Genomic DNA, 15281 nt, shown 5'->3' with positions numbered 1-15281 from the left:
GTGGAAACTGTTTACTGAGCTAATAAATAAAGGGAGAAGTTGGGTAATTTCTCCACAAGCCTCCATATTATCAGGGTTTTTTCAGTCAATGGAGCTGCCCCCTGCTGGCCACTACAGATAATGCATGTTTAAGACACTGACTTCATTTTACAGATTTGTAAGCCCTATCCACTATATAAACTCACATACTGTGCCCCGGTCATGGGCACTGACTGGAGAAATAGTCCAACCCTTGCTCTCTCTCTCTCTCCCTTACTGCTGGACTCGATGGGCACCCAGAAAGTTTCACCCTTCTTCCCCCAGAGGAAGTTAAGTCTCATGACTGACCTCAAGAGACATCACTTTTGTTTCTAATATCTGGGGGTGTAGAGTTAGAAAGAAGCTCAGCTTGAGGCTAACGGCTTGAGGATAAATCAGCTGCCCAAACCCAAATCTCCAACCAAACTGTCAGAGGTTGAGTTGCATTGTGGGTATACTGCAAGTAGCAGGTTTTGACAAAGAAAGGTGTAACAGAAAGACAATATGTGTTTCTGCTGCACTGATTTCAAACCTTTTTAAAAAACAGTTCATAAGGAGTCCAACAGCGATGAGTGCAAAGCAGCTACTGACTTTCATTCGTCCTGTCACAGTTAAAGTCACGTAGTTTCAACAGTGGAGCTCATGGAGAGCGATGCGTGTTAAACTACATCTAGACTCTAGTCTCTAGATGATCATAAAGCAAACTACTGCACTATCAATATAAAACCATTAAGACCTCTTACATACAACCCTAACCCCTAACAGCGGTGCTGGCTCTTACACAAGCATGAGATTAGGAGAAAAGAAACACGATGCAGAAACATGAAAATACATTTATTTGAAAATATTTCCATTTGAATATTTTGGTTTGGTTTATTTACAGTAGCCCTTTAATGCCTTTAATTTATTTATTTTATTTTTCAAGTGTTAGTTTAAACCTTGATTGAATAATAATAATAATGATTGTACTTCTTAGCCCAAACTTGTACCATAAAATGTCCAAACACATCAAACTCCAGGCTGGATAAACATTTAACAGTCAAAATGGTAACAGCTCTGTTAGTTCAGAAATCCAGTTGAAGGACTCTCATTCATACATAAATATTTAAAGGACAGGACAGTTTAGATTCCTGAAACATGAAGCCCGTACAGGTTTGACACAGGTAAGACACCAGTGCTACAAATATGATGGTCAGCAAAAAGTGCTTCTTTACTACAGTCATACTGTAAACATCGTCTCTAAGGCCTCGAATTAGATCCAAACAATATTAGCACCATAGTGCCGTCTACCTTCACACATGAACAATACAGACAGAATGAATGACAGGAAGGGGGGAAACAAGCAGTTCTTGCCTTCAACCATAAACATAATAATTAAAACCTGTTTTTGACTATAAGTACAAATAACATTATTATTAACACTATTCTCTTTAATACTTCTATGTTCTTTATATTATTGACCAATTTACTTTTAAACTGCACATCCACATCATCTTAAAAGGTCCCGTTCATCCACCGTGCAGCAGTCCTGCACATTTAGCGACGATGGAGGGAGAAACAGCAGATACAGTATGTAGTGTAGTACTGATGCTTGTCTACTGGTTATATTCAGGGGTTAAATTGGGCAGGGGCTCAGCCCCGGCACACAGGTCTACACTCCTCTGTCAGGGGACACTTTGCACATCTTCAACAATATATATAGTTTTACACTTTCCTCAAGCTTAATAATTCAAACAATGACTCAGTCACTCGACCTCAGTCCGTCAGACAGCACAGATGGCAGAGTAATAAATGGATGGCACCAACATATTTCACCAGGGGAGAAAAATAGGTCAGAAAGTGAATAACAGCAAGTTCCCTCCGATCTTTGGTAGCTAACGTTCACATTAAGCTAACTGGTGAGCTGCAGTTCGAGTTAAACTGTCATGCAAGATAGCACGTATTGAAATCTCTCAGCACTGTCAGGAATATTAATTACACTACGGCTGGGTAATGCAGGCTAGTTTGACAGTTTCCTAGCTATAACATTAATTAATGAAAACTAACTAGCTCATTTCATTTTAGTTTATTAAGCTTTTTTACACTATTTTCATTTAGATAATGTGTGTATGTTGTATATTTTATCTAGAATGACTTTAATTAACATTTTAGTTTTCAGAGCAGAGGGTTGTCTCACCTAGTTATATTTTATTTACCATTTGTCGAATGATTTTGTCTGTGGCAACCCTAAAACCACAGAGCAACCCCCACATAACAAATCCCAATTTAACCCCTGGTTATACTGGTTCCCAGTCTTATAGAAACTTAAGAGAAGGTAGCGGTGAGGATGGCCTCTTGCTGTTGGTGATGGAGGGTCCCAATACCAACAGCAGGTGCGGGCAGAGCAGGGCGGCTTACTAACCGGAGCTGAGGAAGAGAGGGGAAACAGTATAATGTGTGTAAAATCAACCATCTGTATCATATACACTGTAGGTTGTATTATCTGAAACACTCACCTTGCAGGCCAGCTGCTTCTCAAACCTGGGAGCTACAAAAGACCAGGGACCCATGTTTTGAGGCTCCTCCTGACTCCATGTGAATTCTGTGGAGGATTAAAAAAAAGAAGAAGATTATATTGAAAGTAAAAGAGGACATGATTCACAGTGACCAAACATGTGTCTTTATATAATTTAGGAACCACTTTGGTTAAAGTTCCTCTCCTGCCCTTTGACCACAGAGTGAAGAAATTACAGATCAAACAAAAAACGGATTCTCTTCAGTGTGTTTGACGAGCTGAGAACAATAGAACAAAGACCTGAAAACTTGCAGGTTTTGTTCCAGAAGTAAGAAAACCTAATTCAGAATCTCAATGACGTTTGTAACAAACGTACTAAAAGTTCAGCCTTGGAACGCAACTTCACTCAACAATATTTTACACATAAACAGGGATTTTTTTTTTTTGCATGTATTTGACAAATAACATCACTGATTAGTTAAAATCCTCATGCTGCTGTGGGTAAAACTCTTTAAACTTTAAACTCAGATAACGAGTGCTGTAGTGGAAACTCACTACAGCACCAAACAAACATGTTTTCAGGGTTCTCAGAATAATATGGAATATTAAACCCTGGGGACACATTTCGTTTTTAGGAGACTGGGATTGGAGGAAACTCGAGAAAGATTGGCTGATTACTCAAAGCGAGATGGGAACCAGCAAGTCAGAGGTGACTTTAGAATTTGAGTTAATATGTTAAACCTATGGCTGCCAATTACGGTTAAGGTCATATTGTGATTTTTTGGCTCGATATTGCGATTGATTCAAGTTTCATTATTCTGAATCACAAATTTATTTGCTGAATTAATTAATGTTTATGTCAAATTTCTGGGGTCTTTACCAGAACAAAGATTTGTATGCCAGGGCCTCTCTTCAGAACTACAGTACCACAATAGATATTTCACGTGGTCATATTGTGATTTCTTTAATAGTTCGATGATCCGATTCTTTAATTGTGCAGCCATAATGAAAACAGCAAAAATCATCTTCACTAAGTACAAGTAACAATACACAAAGCGTAAAGAAAAGGACGTGCACACTGTTAGCCAGTAGTTCCTCATTCTTGGAAAGTCTTGCAGGACAAAATGAACCAATCACAGCTGTAGTCTGGCTTGACATTAAGGTACGGTGGGCGGACAAAATAACAAACACAGCACTGAATACCACTCTGGTGAAGCGAATACTTTAGATTTTTGTTTGTCACTGATGCATCAGCGTCTCTTGTTTCTTTAAAAGTTTTTATAATGTCTTGAGGATTCACTAATAAAAGTGGTGACTGTCAGACTGCTGAGTGGCATTCAGCTTACTGTGACTCACTTGAGTAGCTGCTTTTGTAATTGTTTCTCTGCCCGACACTCAAAGTTAGACGGCTTTCTCATCGAGTGACTCTGGTCCTACTGAATCTGAAGTGAAGGACTGAACTGCGGTGAAGAAATATCACTTCCTTTTAAGCAATGATAAAATGGAAATAACTTTCTGCTGTCAATAAAGGTCAGAGGTAGTTCAAATCCCTTTCACTTTTCACAAGAAGACTAAAAACAAAGACATATCTTTTTAAATAATAACAACCTCATCATCAGGACAAATATATATAGCAAGAATTAAAGGACTTAGGTTCCAACATATGTACTTTCAGTATGCCAGACTAATGTTATGGGGACATATTTCTTTATAAAAGCAGTGTTGAGAGGATTTGAAGAAACAGTGATGAGCTTTTAGTTTTTCTGCATTACATTCATATCTGGAACAAACTACAGCTCCAGTTTCAAACTCTGTGTCTGCTTTTTTACTACATGTTGGGTTTTTATTGCTGCACTCTATCTGCCACATAAGATTTATCCTCTTAATATTTTGTCTGTATGTTATTTAAATTTAAATCATGCATCTTCTATACCATTGTGCTTTATATTGTTTTAATGCATTTTTTAAGGACCAGTGTGTAACATTTAGGAGGTCTATTGGCAGAAATGGAATATAATAATTCATAGGATGTTTTTCATTAGTGTATACAATCACCTGACAATAAGAATTGTTGTGTTCAACCTCTCGTGCATCAGTCACAAAGACTGTGGTATTATGTGATGCAGCGAGGGGAAATCAAATCATAACATATGCAAAACATAGGAAAAGCATGTTTGGAAAGAGGAACAGTGAACACAAAGAGACTACAGAGCTGAATATATACCTCTGATTGTCTAAAGGAAAAACAAACATAATTTACTTATAATTTAAGTTATGTTTATGTAAAAAAAATAATAAAGAAATGTAATAATAATCCCTTTGACCTCTGGGAAGTTGGAATATGTCCAATCATTTTGTCATTATGTAAAAAATATTTCTAAGTTGAGACAAAGAATCAAACATCAGTTCATTGATATTTAAATGAATAATAACAGAAATATCATTATGAGTTGTGAGGGTTATTGTAATGACTGATTTGTTCTCTACTGTGTTTCCTCTTTGATTTTTAAGTAATATGAAGACCAGGAATATATTAATGCAGAAGAAGAATACAGTAAGTCCTTCACACTGAAATGTTCACAACAGGATAAAGTGTTAAATTAAAGTGTTCATTTGTGCATAAACCCAAACAAAAAGGACTTTTCCACAATGACTAGACTGAAACAAACATATAAAGTCAGTAAGCCTGAGAGCAGTGAATACCTTTCGCATTGGGGTATCTTTTGAGCTCCTGCTGCAGGGCCTCTAGTGGGAACGGACACAGCTCCTCCACACGGATGAGTGCTGTGTTCTGATTGGCTGCTGATGTCTCTCGCTGTTTCAGCAGGGCATAGTAATGCTTCCCTGAGCACAGCACCACCTTCTGGACACTGCATGGAAGAAGAAAGTTCAAGTGGTCTAGGTTTAATGTATGTGTGACTTAAAGAATGCTTTTTAAGTGTCTTTAAAGTTTTAGTGTGTTTTATTAAGGGCTGCAATGATGACCTACGATGCCTTGCAATTTGAGTTATTCCTTTATATATATTTCACCATGCTGAGGCTCACCACTACAGAATAAATTACAATCATTAGAAAAAGTCTTTTCATGATCATGTTGTGACTTCTGTACCTGTCTGCTGAGACTGAAGTATCACCCAACACTGGTCTGAAAGACGTTCCTGGTGCCAGCTCAGCCAGACTGGAAACTGCCCCCTGCGAAAAGAATAAACATTATTTAGCCACGATATCTGTGAAAAAAAGTTGGTACTGTTGAATAGTTTCTTCTTTGCAAGGTCTTAGAGTGCTTACAGAAAACCTGAGCAGTGTCTTGGGTCCAACCACAATGAGGGGTTTGCGGAAATTACGGATCATCTGTCTCCTCAGCAGATGGAAGTACTGAGCAGGAGTGGTGGGATTGACCACGGCCATGTTCACAGTGTCTCCGTCCACACCCTCCTCTTTACTGTCACACATCTTAGAGACAAAAGAGGACGAGTTAGCAATAATTTACAATTCAGGTAATGTGTAACACAACACAGAACAAACCAGAAAGCTGCTGGTAGAGCACGGACACTCAGTTCAGAAACATCCAAACTTCATGAGTCTCTGTAACAGAATATGAATGTAATGATATTAAGCGGAGGAGACTTGCAGGTCCTGATGCCCTGATTCCCACCAGTTAACATAAACTAGTGCTTTGAAGACAATACTCCTCTAAAAGAATGTTGTGTGAATGTTCTTTTAAACCCACATGTGTTGGTTTGTTAAAATTAAAGCCCTGGTAGCTCGCCCGGTGGAGCTGGTGCCCCATGTGCCGGGGCTGAGTCCTGCAGCGGCCACAGGTTTGACTCCGGCCTGTGGCCCTTTGCTGTGTGTCATCCCATTCCTCTCCCACCTTTCCTGTCACTCTTTGGCTATCACTATCGACTAAATGCAATGAACCACTACACATTCAGAAATTTCTAACACTGAAATCACTCCTCATGTACGATATAGTGCACTATATTTACCCTCTGCCATTTTCTAGTATCTTAATTGTGAACTCTTTGCTCTATATAGTGTCCTTAAAAGATCCCATTACGTTGTGAAAAGAGCAGCGTCCATGCATGTTTTTAAGAGAACATCCCCAGATTGCAATCAATCACATTTATAGATGAAACGATTACCGCTGTGAGTCTGTGATGACTCAAAATGATGATGATACTTAAGTGTCTGAAATCTCCATTTACTGCTTACAATAGTGTAAAAGAGAGAGTCAATTATATTGGGAGTACTGAGTGAATGAGGGGGAGATTTTTGAGATGGCCTCAATCTGATGCCTTTCGCCTGCTGATTGCTGGTGGCCAATTAGGAAGCTGATTTGTTATTGATTTTACCTGTTAACAGCCTGTAAATAATGCCCTCTGTGCTGCATCATGTTCTTTTGTAGTGAGCCGAGCTGTCACCACCATGACCCTCACCACTGTCATGACGTTTTTTTCCCCCACTATTTTTGCACAAACTTTTTTGCCCTGTAAATTGAAATTTAGTATTTTATCTAATATTACTCAGTTAATTTCTTAATTCCCTGTATGCAGGTGCCATTTTGCTCATTTAGATCTTTGCACCAGCACAGAGAATGTAAGGGCACGCATGCGTACATTTGTCTATTTTCTCTGTGTGGAGTTCAACTTTAATGAACTTTGACCAGCCTCAACCAATAGCAAAGAAAAAGAAAAGTATGTGTTCCCCTCAGCAGGTAATGGTCACTCCCCTGCACTCCCAGGTAAAACTCTTTTCATGTTATGAGTAGTATTACATATGTTGAAGCTACGAATGGACGGGAGGGAAAAGGTAACCTCTGTACTGGCTGAGGTAAACATTAAACCTCAATGAAAACGTCCAAGGTGTTTTTGGTATATCATTAAGCAATACATGATAAATTTGCAGGACTTGAACCTGTGTTACGCCACATTCACGTTGTGAATATGCGTTATGGACAAAATCAGAAACCGGTAACCTGGTTAACATGAATGTGGCATTACAGTCCCACAGACCTGGAGGAAGCGCTCCATATGGCAGGATGAGTGTTCAGGTCCGGCTCCATCGTAGCCGTGAGGCAGCAGGATCACCATCCCATTCTGTAACAGCCATTTGGCTTCACCTAGGGACACAGCAGTTTCACATCTGATGTACAATGATTCATACAAAAGTATAAGATACTGAGAGTGATTGTGAATCTGTTGAAAACACCAGTAGTCAGACCAGCAGTTTACCTCCAGAGATGAACGTATCGAAGATGATCTGCGCACCGTTGAAGAAATCTCCAAACTGAGCCTCCCAGATAGGAAGGAGCTTCGGCTGTGCGATACTCATACCATATTCAAATCCAAGCACCGCTTCCTCTGACAGCGGGCTGTTACACACCTAAACACACACAAAGACATCACAATGCTCCACATGAGGAGGAAAATGTCTGATATTTATGGAAGAATTGATGTGTCACGATTTAGAGGGATCGGATTATCTGGTTTTTAAGGATTTTACCTCCAAGAAAGCGGTCTGCTGAGGGCTGATGTGGTTTAGAGGGATGTACATGTCATTAGTGTCTTGACAAACAACCATGGCGTGTCGCTGACTGAACGTGCCTCTTCCAACATCCTGTCCGCTGATTCGAATATTAAAGCCTGTAACAACAATGACTTGAAATCTACAAATCTATTTCTTGACAGCAAAACAATCCAATGATTCTCTTCTTTCTGCTTGATGCTGACCTTGGGAGAGCATAGAGCCGAAAGCCAAGGCCTCTGCTGTGGACCAGTCCAGTTTGGTCCCGTCTTCCAACTTGTTCAACCGAGCCTGAGTTCACAAAGGAGAAATAAAGAAATCATCTAGCTGCCGACACGGTTCCCACTCTTGTTAAGAAATACTTTTCCAGAGTGTTTCCAGGACCTTTTCAAGTAGTTTTTCTTGACCATACAGGACAGCACTTGCTTCCAAACGGTCATATAACTTAAAGTTAGGCCTAGTATTGAGTCCTACTTTTAATGATGCAGGGTTAATGATGTGGCGCGCTTGGCTGTTCTCACCCCAGTCGAAGTGTTTGTTACAAATAACTTTGCTGTGCATGTATTTAACAACCACAACAACAAATGTGATCATTAATAGGCTGTGTGCATGTAGATATGAACATTTACAGCATTTCCAATGGGCTTCTCTGAGAATTCGGCTTATGAATTCAGGAAAAAAGACTGGGTGTTGAAAAGGTCGCTGCAAGTCTGTTCCGCTCTGCTTTTTTTCTGTTTCACATCTGATAAACGAGCTTTGAAGTGTCATACCACACAGCTTATTCTTCTAACAGTTTAATTTCAAACTAAATATGCACAAGGTTAACATAGGCGATCTACAATTAAACATTTCCAGGACAAAATTCCATGACCGGAAAACCAGTCTCTAAATTTCACGGTTCTCATGCTTTCCAGGACGCGTGGGAACTCTGAGAAGACGGTCCAATAGAAATGGCGATGAGTGTACCTGTACATGGGTCCTCCCAAGGTGGCTGTGCAGCTGGATTTGCTCAGGGATGTCCACAGATTTTGCGCCTACAAACTGCAGCAAGGGAACAGGGACACCCGTGTCCCAGGTGGTGACTTTGGCCTGGGGTTCCACCAGATCCCCCCAGCGGCCCTGCAGGTTGGTGGGTGGAGGGCTGTACAGGGTCATGTTGGACAGCTTGTCGTTGAGCATGCCGTAGTATTTGGACTTGATCTCGTCACGCTCGACATCGGTCATCAGACCCTCAGAGATCAGCTGGTCTGAGTAAGAGTCAGGGACGCTCTTACGGGATCTGTGAGGATGCAACAATGCGACAATGTCTGATTATCAACCATTTTTTTCACAATATACAATCCATAATATATCCGAAGGGGAATAATAGTTTTGTTATTTAAACTGTCTTGGTTTTACTCTACTTAGAGAAAAATCTAATCTCCAAATGGAATTTCAAGACAAACAATATGCTGTCAGTCACTGTTCCCACTGGCTCCACTGGTGGGCAAATACTTTAGTAAAACTCAGTGACAGCACAAACAACATTTAAGACTTTAAACTGAACTGCACTGAAGTTACACATTACCAAGGTTTACATTGATCAGAAACCTCCTCTTTGTAGGAACTCTGTCTAGCACAAACAGAAGACTTTGGCTAATTACAGGTCATTTCAGAGTTGGACGTGCACGCCTCCTTAAGATGAAGCCTAGTATCGCGTAGCCAGATCTATCTCCACTGCTGTGCCAGCGCTGGAGAAAGAAAGGCCTGATTCAAAGGTGGACAATCATGCAAATGTCCAATATTTCCTTTGCCTACAACAGCATTTAGGACAAAACAAATATGATTTCATTATGTTTGATGGTGTTCATATTGAGTGGCAAAGAGGCATGGAGACAAACAGTGGGGAATACCATTTGAGGGCTAGTGCACTGTTTCAGTGGTATGTGTATTTCGCTAATGCAAAGCCCTTTCCTTGTTGGGCGGTGTGAAACCTACTGAAGAAACCTGCGCTGCTTGTAGCCTCACTGCCGAAGCAGAGTGCTGCTGAGGCAGTTGAAAAGGCTGTCCTGACCATCCTCGCATCTCGCTGTTAGATGCTTTACTGTTGCAGTTCCTTGAAGCCTGCGGGGCTCCGCCCCGGGGCAGTAATATGCTGGAGGGGCGTCTTTGAGAAGACGAGTCGCAGCCGCAGGGAGAGGGAACGGGGGTCTTGGCAAGGCTCACGTTGTGGAGAGTGAGCCTACATGAGGCATGGGGTTTCGCAGGACAACCAGCTCCTATTGAACGTGTCCTGTTTTTTGGCGGGTGGGGTTTAGTGATATGAGCAGCAGAGTGAGAGAAGGAGATTTTGCATTGTGTGTGTTTAAACAGTCTTAATGCTACATTAGGCAAAGTTTTATCCAGGTTAATCAAGTTTTATCATCTGCTTAAGAATCCTGAGAAATATGCGTATATGCTACAGTAAGCCTTGAAGTACATAAAGTACATTGGACTGACCGGATGATCTTGTACATGGCGGGGTTGGTGAAGAAAGGCTCGTCCAGCTCGTTGTGGCCCCACTGACGGTAGCAAATCAAGTCCAGGATGATGTCTTTCCTGAAAAGCCGCTGGTACTCCACAACCAGCCGAGTGGCCCGCAGCACCTCCTCTGCATCATCTCCATTTACATGGATCACAGCACAGTTCACCATCTTACCTGTGATACAAACGTGAGCATTAGTTTCTGATTTTAAAAGGTCCAGTGTGTAGGATTTAGTTGCATCTAGCAATGCAGCTGCAGATTACAACCCCCTCACCTCACCCTCCCATTCCAAGCGTGCAGGAGAAACTATGGTGGCAGAGAAATTCAACACAAAGGGCCCAATCTAGAGCCAGTGTTCGGTTTGCTACTGTAGAAACATGGCAGTTCAAGAGGACACTCTCTCTCTGTAGATAAAATGTGTGAACTGAAGAGCTTAAATTTGTCCACTTGTGATCAGTTCACCCAAGACAAATTGATACCAGGTCCAAACAGCACCTACGCTTCCTAAGAAAGTATCAATTCTTCAATTCTCTATTTTGATACGGATGCTTTTTACGAATTTTGACTCACCGACATCACTACAGTAGAGGGAGGATCTCGCCCTCTCGGACGGGGTGGTGTAACCCACTTGGTTGTTCACAATGAGGTGGATGCTCCCACCAACTCTGTAGTGAGGGAGGTTTGAAAGGGTCAAAGTTTCTGGCACAATCCCTTGGCCAGTGAAAGAGCCATCACCATGGACCTGTGGAAAAGAGGACAGACATTGTCTTGAAGTTTCAGTTACATAGAAATAGTTTATTTATAGATGTAAAACATTAATATAGCAGAGAGTAGAGTCTCTTTAGTACCAAATTTCCTCTGTTTCAATGTTCATATGAGCACCTGACAATTTAAAGAGACTTAAAAACTGTGAACCTATCCTTTAAAACGCCTCGCTCTGGGTCCACACCAATAAAAGATTATTCTCCTTATCAAATAAAATGTATTAAATTGCTCTTCTTAGCTGCGTGTGTGCATCAGTTGTCGTGACCCAGTACCTGCAGACAGACGACTCGGTCCCCCGGCTGGGCGTTGTCTTCAGGTGAGTAGTCTCCTTCCTTCTTGAGCTGCTGCCTGGCTCTCGTTTTGCCCTGAGCCACGGGGTTGATCGCTTCCAGGTGAGACGGGTTGGGCAGCATGGTCACATGAAGAGGGTGTTCGGCTCCAAAATCCAGTTCCACTGAGGAGGTGAGGTGAGAGAGGACGTCACCAATAGCAGGCGAGGTGTCGGGGAACTCGCTGAGGCCACGCATCTTACGGAACATGAGCTGGAGAGGAAAATGATGGAAGACGTTATCTTCCTCTTGTTGGCTGTTTGGCAGCCGGCCACGACTTTCTGTTTACTTGTGCTGCTGATTGCAGTAGAGCAAAATTACACAATCTAATCTTGTTATCAGGTCATGGTTCATTTCAAAGTATACATGTCTCATTAAATGCGGCTGTCTCGGGCTAATTAACCTCTGGTGGGAACTTCAGTAGGCCCGTCAGGAGGTTGAGTCGGCCTCTGTGCGGCATGCCGATGACAATGTCAGTGACTCCGCTGTGGGCAAACTGGTAGAAGAGCTCGTAGAAGAAGCCCATCATGCTCTCTGCTCCTTCTCCTCCGTAACGTTTCACAGTAGCAAACTTGGTGGCCAGAAAGTGGTCAAATTCCTACAGGTTGTGAGAGAAAATATATGACATTATCATACAACACATGATAAATAAGAGTATATTTTTTGCATTGAATATGGGTGTTATTCTCCTCTTTTGGACCCACCTGAGATTCAAGCATAACCTTGGCCAGCTGCCTCCTCTCCTCAGCGGAGAAACTCTGCTTCTTGAGTTCCTCAAAACGGTCAGCGAACCACTCCCTCTCCTCTACACTGCTCAGCTGGTTGGTCTCCACCGACAGGCGGCCACAGTAGGCTTCTTCCAGGTAGGCCTGAACCTCTTCCACTGAAGCCTCTGCTTTGCCGAAATGTCGTAGACCTGCAGAAGCACATCGAACGAGCAGTGACAACACCGACATGTGAGGTTTTGACTGATCGTATCTGGTGATTTTCATATTTTAGTCATGTTTTTTACAGTCCTGTGCTGCTGTTTTTGAGTCTAGTCTTATCCAATAAAGATTATTTTATACCTGATGTGAATGAAATTAAGTAGCTCGATTCTAACCTCAGTTAAAAAGTAAAACCATCCTCCAACCCTTTCCATCCTTAGGTTTATAAAACAATAACATGTACAGGTAAATAAAATCATAATTATTTTTACTGCGATCGTTTCCATTGTAAACCTTAAAAATTAATAAGTAAGACAACAAATAACAAAATAAGTATTAAATTAAGAAAAAAAAAGAATCATACAAATAATCACATGTTAAAGCTCTTTTGATTTCTTGAAAGTGGAGTTAAGAATAAAATGTTTTAAAAAGGTTTACCAGGTTGTTTCCTACGTTTCTTTATATTTGTTCTTTCCTATACATTTTATGTCATTGGTAACAGGAATACAGTTTATTTTATTTTAAGACTAACTACTTGCATACATTAGTGCATGAGTACTTTTCCTTTTAGAAGTACATTTTGCTGATAATAACTACTTTTACTTACCCATCAGTAAGATTTTGAACTTTTACTTGTATGGGAGTGTTTATACATTGTTGTACTGCTACTTTAACTTCATTTAAGGATCTAAATACAGCTTCTGTCACAATCAGTGAAGTTTATACTGCAATGCAAACGAAAAAAGAAGGAGAAAGACTGTTTGGTTACACTTTTAACAACATTACATATATATTGCATATGTATGAGGAACAAAACATGCTAGACATTGTCATTAAGGCTGCAAAGTGAATCAATATGGTGCAATGTCTAAATCACAGAAGCTAAAATAAGTAACAAAACAGCATTATAAGTGTGCTGCAGAGAGGCCCTGGCCTACAAATCTTACTACAGACGTAAGAAAACATGTTTGTTTGGTACAGACAACAAAAAATGTCACATCATCAGGATGATTCAGGACATTTCAGTGAAAGATGATGCAAAAATGACCAATCACAGTATGATTTATTTGTTTTTTTACCATTCTGTGCAGCCTGAATTGTCATTATACCAACCACATGCTTCCTGCATGTTTCCACCCACAGCTGACATTTACCTGAGGTGTTGAGCTGTCCTGTGAGGGTGCCCCTCAGCACGTCTATCTCCGGGACGCTGTCAGCAACGGGCTTGTGGGGTAGCAAAGGGTTAATTTTAGCAGCCTTGTGTCCATGTGCTCTGTAAGCCTCCACCAGACGGGCAAGACCATGATCTGAGCACACAAAGCACCACAACAGTCAACAGGTGAACCATCCTAACACCACATGACAGCTTCAAGTGTCCGCAAATGGAAGCAAAGACATGCTCTAACAACTTCATTAAAGTATTTGACACAATATACAACTGGAATAAAATGAGCTGGAGTCCTCGCCTCCTCGTGTGGGTGAAGTTAGGTTGTCTGTACGGAGAGTTAACCCCATACTGACCTTGATTTAGTGCCGCGATGCGGTCGCTCTGCAACTTGTGCTGGCTCTCGGTGTTTTTGGGTCGGTATCCGTAGACACCTCTCTCGGTGTGGTAGCAGCAGCCGACAACCTGCCGAGCGACCCGGGGCGGCAGTCTGCTCAGCGACTTGCTCAGGAAAAGCACGGCCGACATGTTTTTCTTTAAAAGAGCAATAATGATTTTAATCTAGAAGCGGGGCACAGCAACGACTACAGGACAGCCGCCATACTGCCGACAGAGGGACGTTGTGGGAGGAGACGCCGCATCGGAAGCCCATTGGCTGAGCTTCGTGGACTCGTTTCACAACACGGATACGACGAGACGTTTCACTTTTAGTTTTTATTTTTTTGTTGTTGCTAATTTTGTCTCCGATTTATTCAACACAAAGGGTTGTTTTTGTAGCACAAGAGGGTTCATTTTGTAGCGTTGTGTTTAAAACTAGCGCAAAATGTTCGAAGTCACTTGAAGTGGTCTTAGTGACGTAGCGCAACAAGTGTCAAGCGACAAGCATTGTGCTGCGTTCAAGGCCGCCTTGTAAATTCCAAACTCCACGTTTGAAAGGTGTAAATTATAGTTCCTCCATAACCTTATTCCTGTGATGTATTTGTCCCATACTGGGGTTTATATGTGTATTTGATTCATAAGACAGCAGTCATTTTAGTTCCCTCAGAGTAAATGGGTTGGAAGTGTTGGTTTCTCTTTGTACACCTCTCTCCTTCTCTGGGACTAATGATAAGTAACCCTCAACACAAAGCTAACTGCTGCACTAATAATATTTGAACTGTGTTGTGTTGCCCCTGTTGGCCTGTTTGTTAAGTTGTACGCATCTGTGTTCCACTGGAATAAAATAATAAAAAATCAAATTGAAAGAAAGAAAGGTTTAAATCAGGATTTCAAACGGGGTTCAGCTTTGATTCTTAACTATAAATTCCATCTGAGTTCACACAACTGAGACCTTACACTCAAATGTTAACTGCAGCTGTGTAAATGCCTCATTAATTGTAAGAGCTGAGCTGAACCCAACAGACCTTTTTCACAGCAGCCATTTGGACATGAAATAGTTGGGTAAATACAGGTGATACCAATGATACTGCATTCAAACAGAGTCAAGGTGCATGTTGTCTTACTGGGAGGGCTCTAAATGAAGCAGAACCTTAATTAGTATAATTTGTGACATGTG

At 41.3% G+C, this 15281-nt stretch overlaps 1 protein-coding gene across 1 annotated transcript; it reads right to left on the bottom strand.

Moving 5' to 3' along the window:
* Positions 1-2092: 2092 nt before the first annotated feature.
* Positions 2093-14254, bottom strand: dhtkd1 (dehydrogenase E1 and transketolase domain containing 1). Its single transcript, XM_035664695.1, has 17 exons — positions 14083-14254; positions 13716-13868; positions 12340-12551; positions 12039-12233; positions 11579-11848; positions 11112-11283; positions 10517-10715; positions 9005-9317; positions 8245-8329; positions 8018-8157; positions 7747-7897; positions 7528-7634; positions 5801-5965; positions 5622-5704; positions 5216-5382; positions 2514-2599; positions 2093-2424 (listed from the first exon to the last, which is right to left on the bottom strand). The coding sequence occupies exons 1-17, from the start codon at positions 14252-14254 to the stop codon at positions 2323-2325; spliced, it is 2772 nt and encodes a 923-aa protein (XP_035520588.1). The 3' UTR covers positions 2093-2322.
* Positions 14255-15281: the final 1027 nt, after the last annotated feature.

This window comes from Morone saxatilis, unplaced genomic scaffold, assembly GCF_004916995.1.
Source record: "Morone saxatilis isolate NCDOM2014 unplaced genomic scaffold, NCSU_SB_2.0 Contig2, whole genome shotgun sequence".
Taxonomy (NCBI): domain Eukaryota; kingdom Metazoa; phylum Chordata; class Actinopteri; family Moronidae; genus Morone; species Morone saxatilis.
The sequence above is the reverse complement of the archived record's forward strand: the minus strand, read 5'-3'. Positions and strand labels throughout refer to the sequence as shown.

Excerpts from the sequence above, each read along its gene's own strand:
- dhtkd1 (XM_035664695.1), bottom strand. The coding sequence starts at position 14,254 with ATGTCGGCCGTGCTTTTCCTGAGCAAGTCGCTGAGCAGACTGCCGCCC. Across the intron at positions 13,869-14,082 it reads CATCGCGGCACTAAATCAAG|ATCATGGTCTTGCCCGTCTG; the intron begins GTCAGTATGGGG and ends TTGTGTGCTCAG. Across the intron at positions 12,234-12,339 it reads AGGTTATGCTTGAATCTCAG|GAATTTGACCACTTTCTGGC; the intron begins GTGGGTCCAAAA and ends CACAACCTGTAG.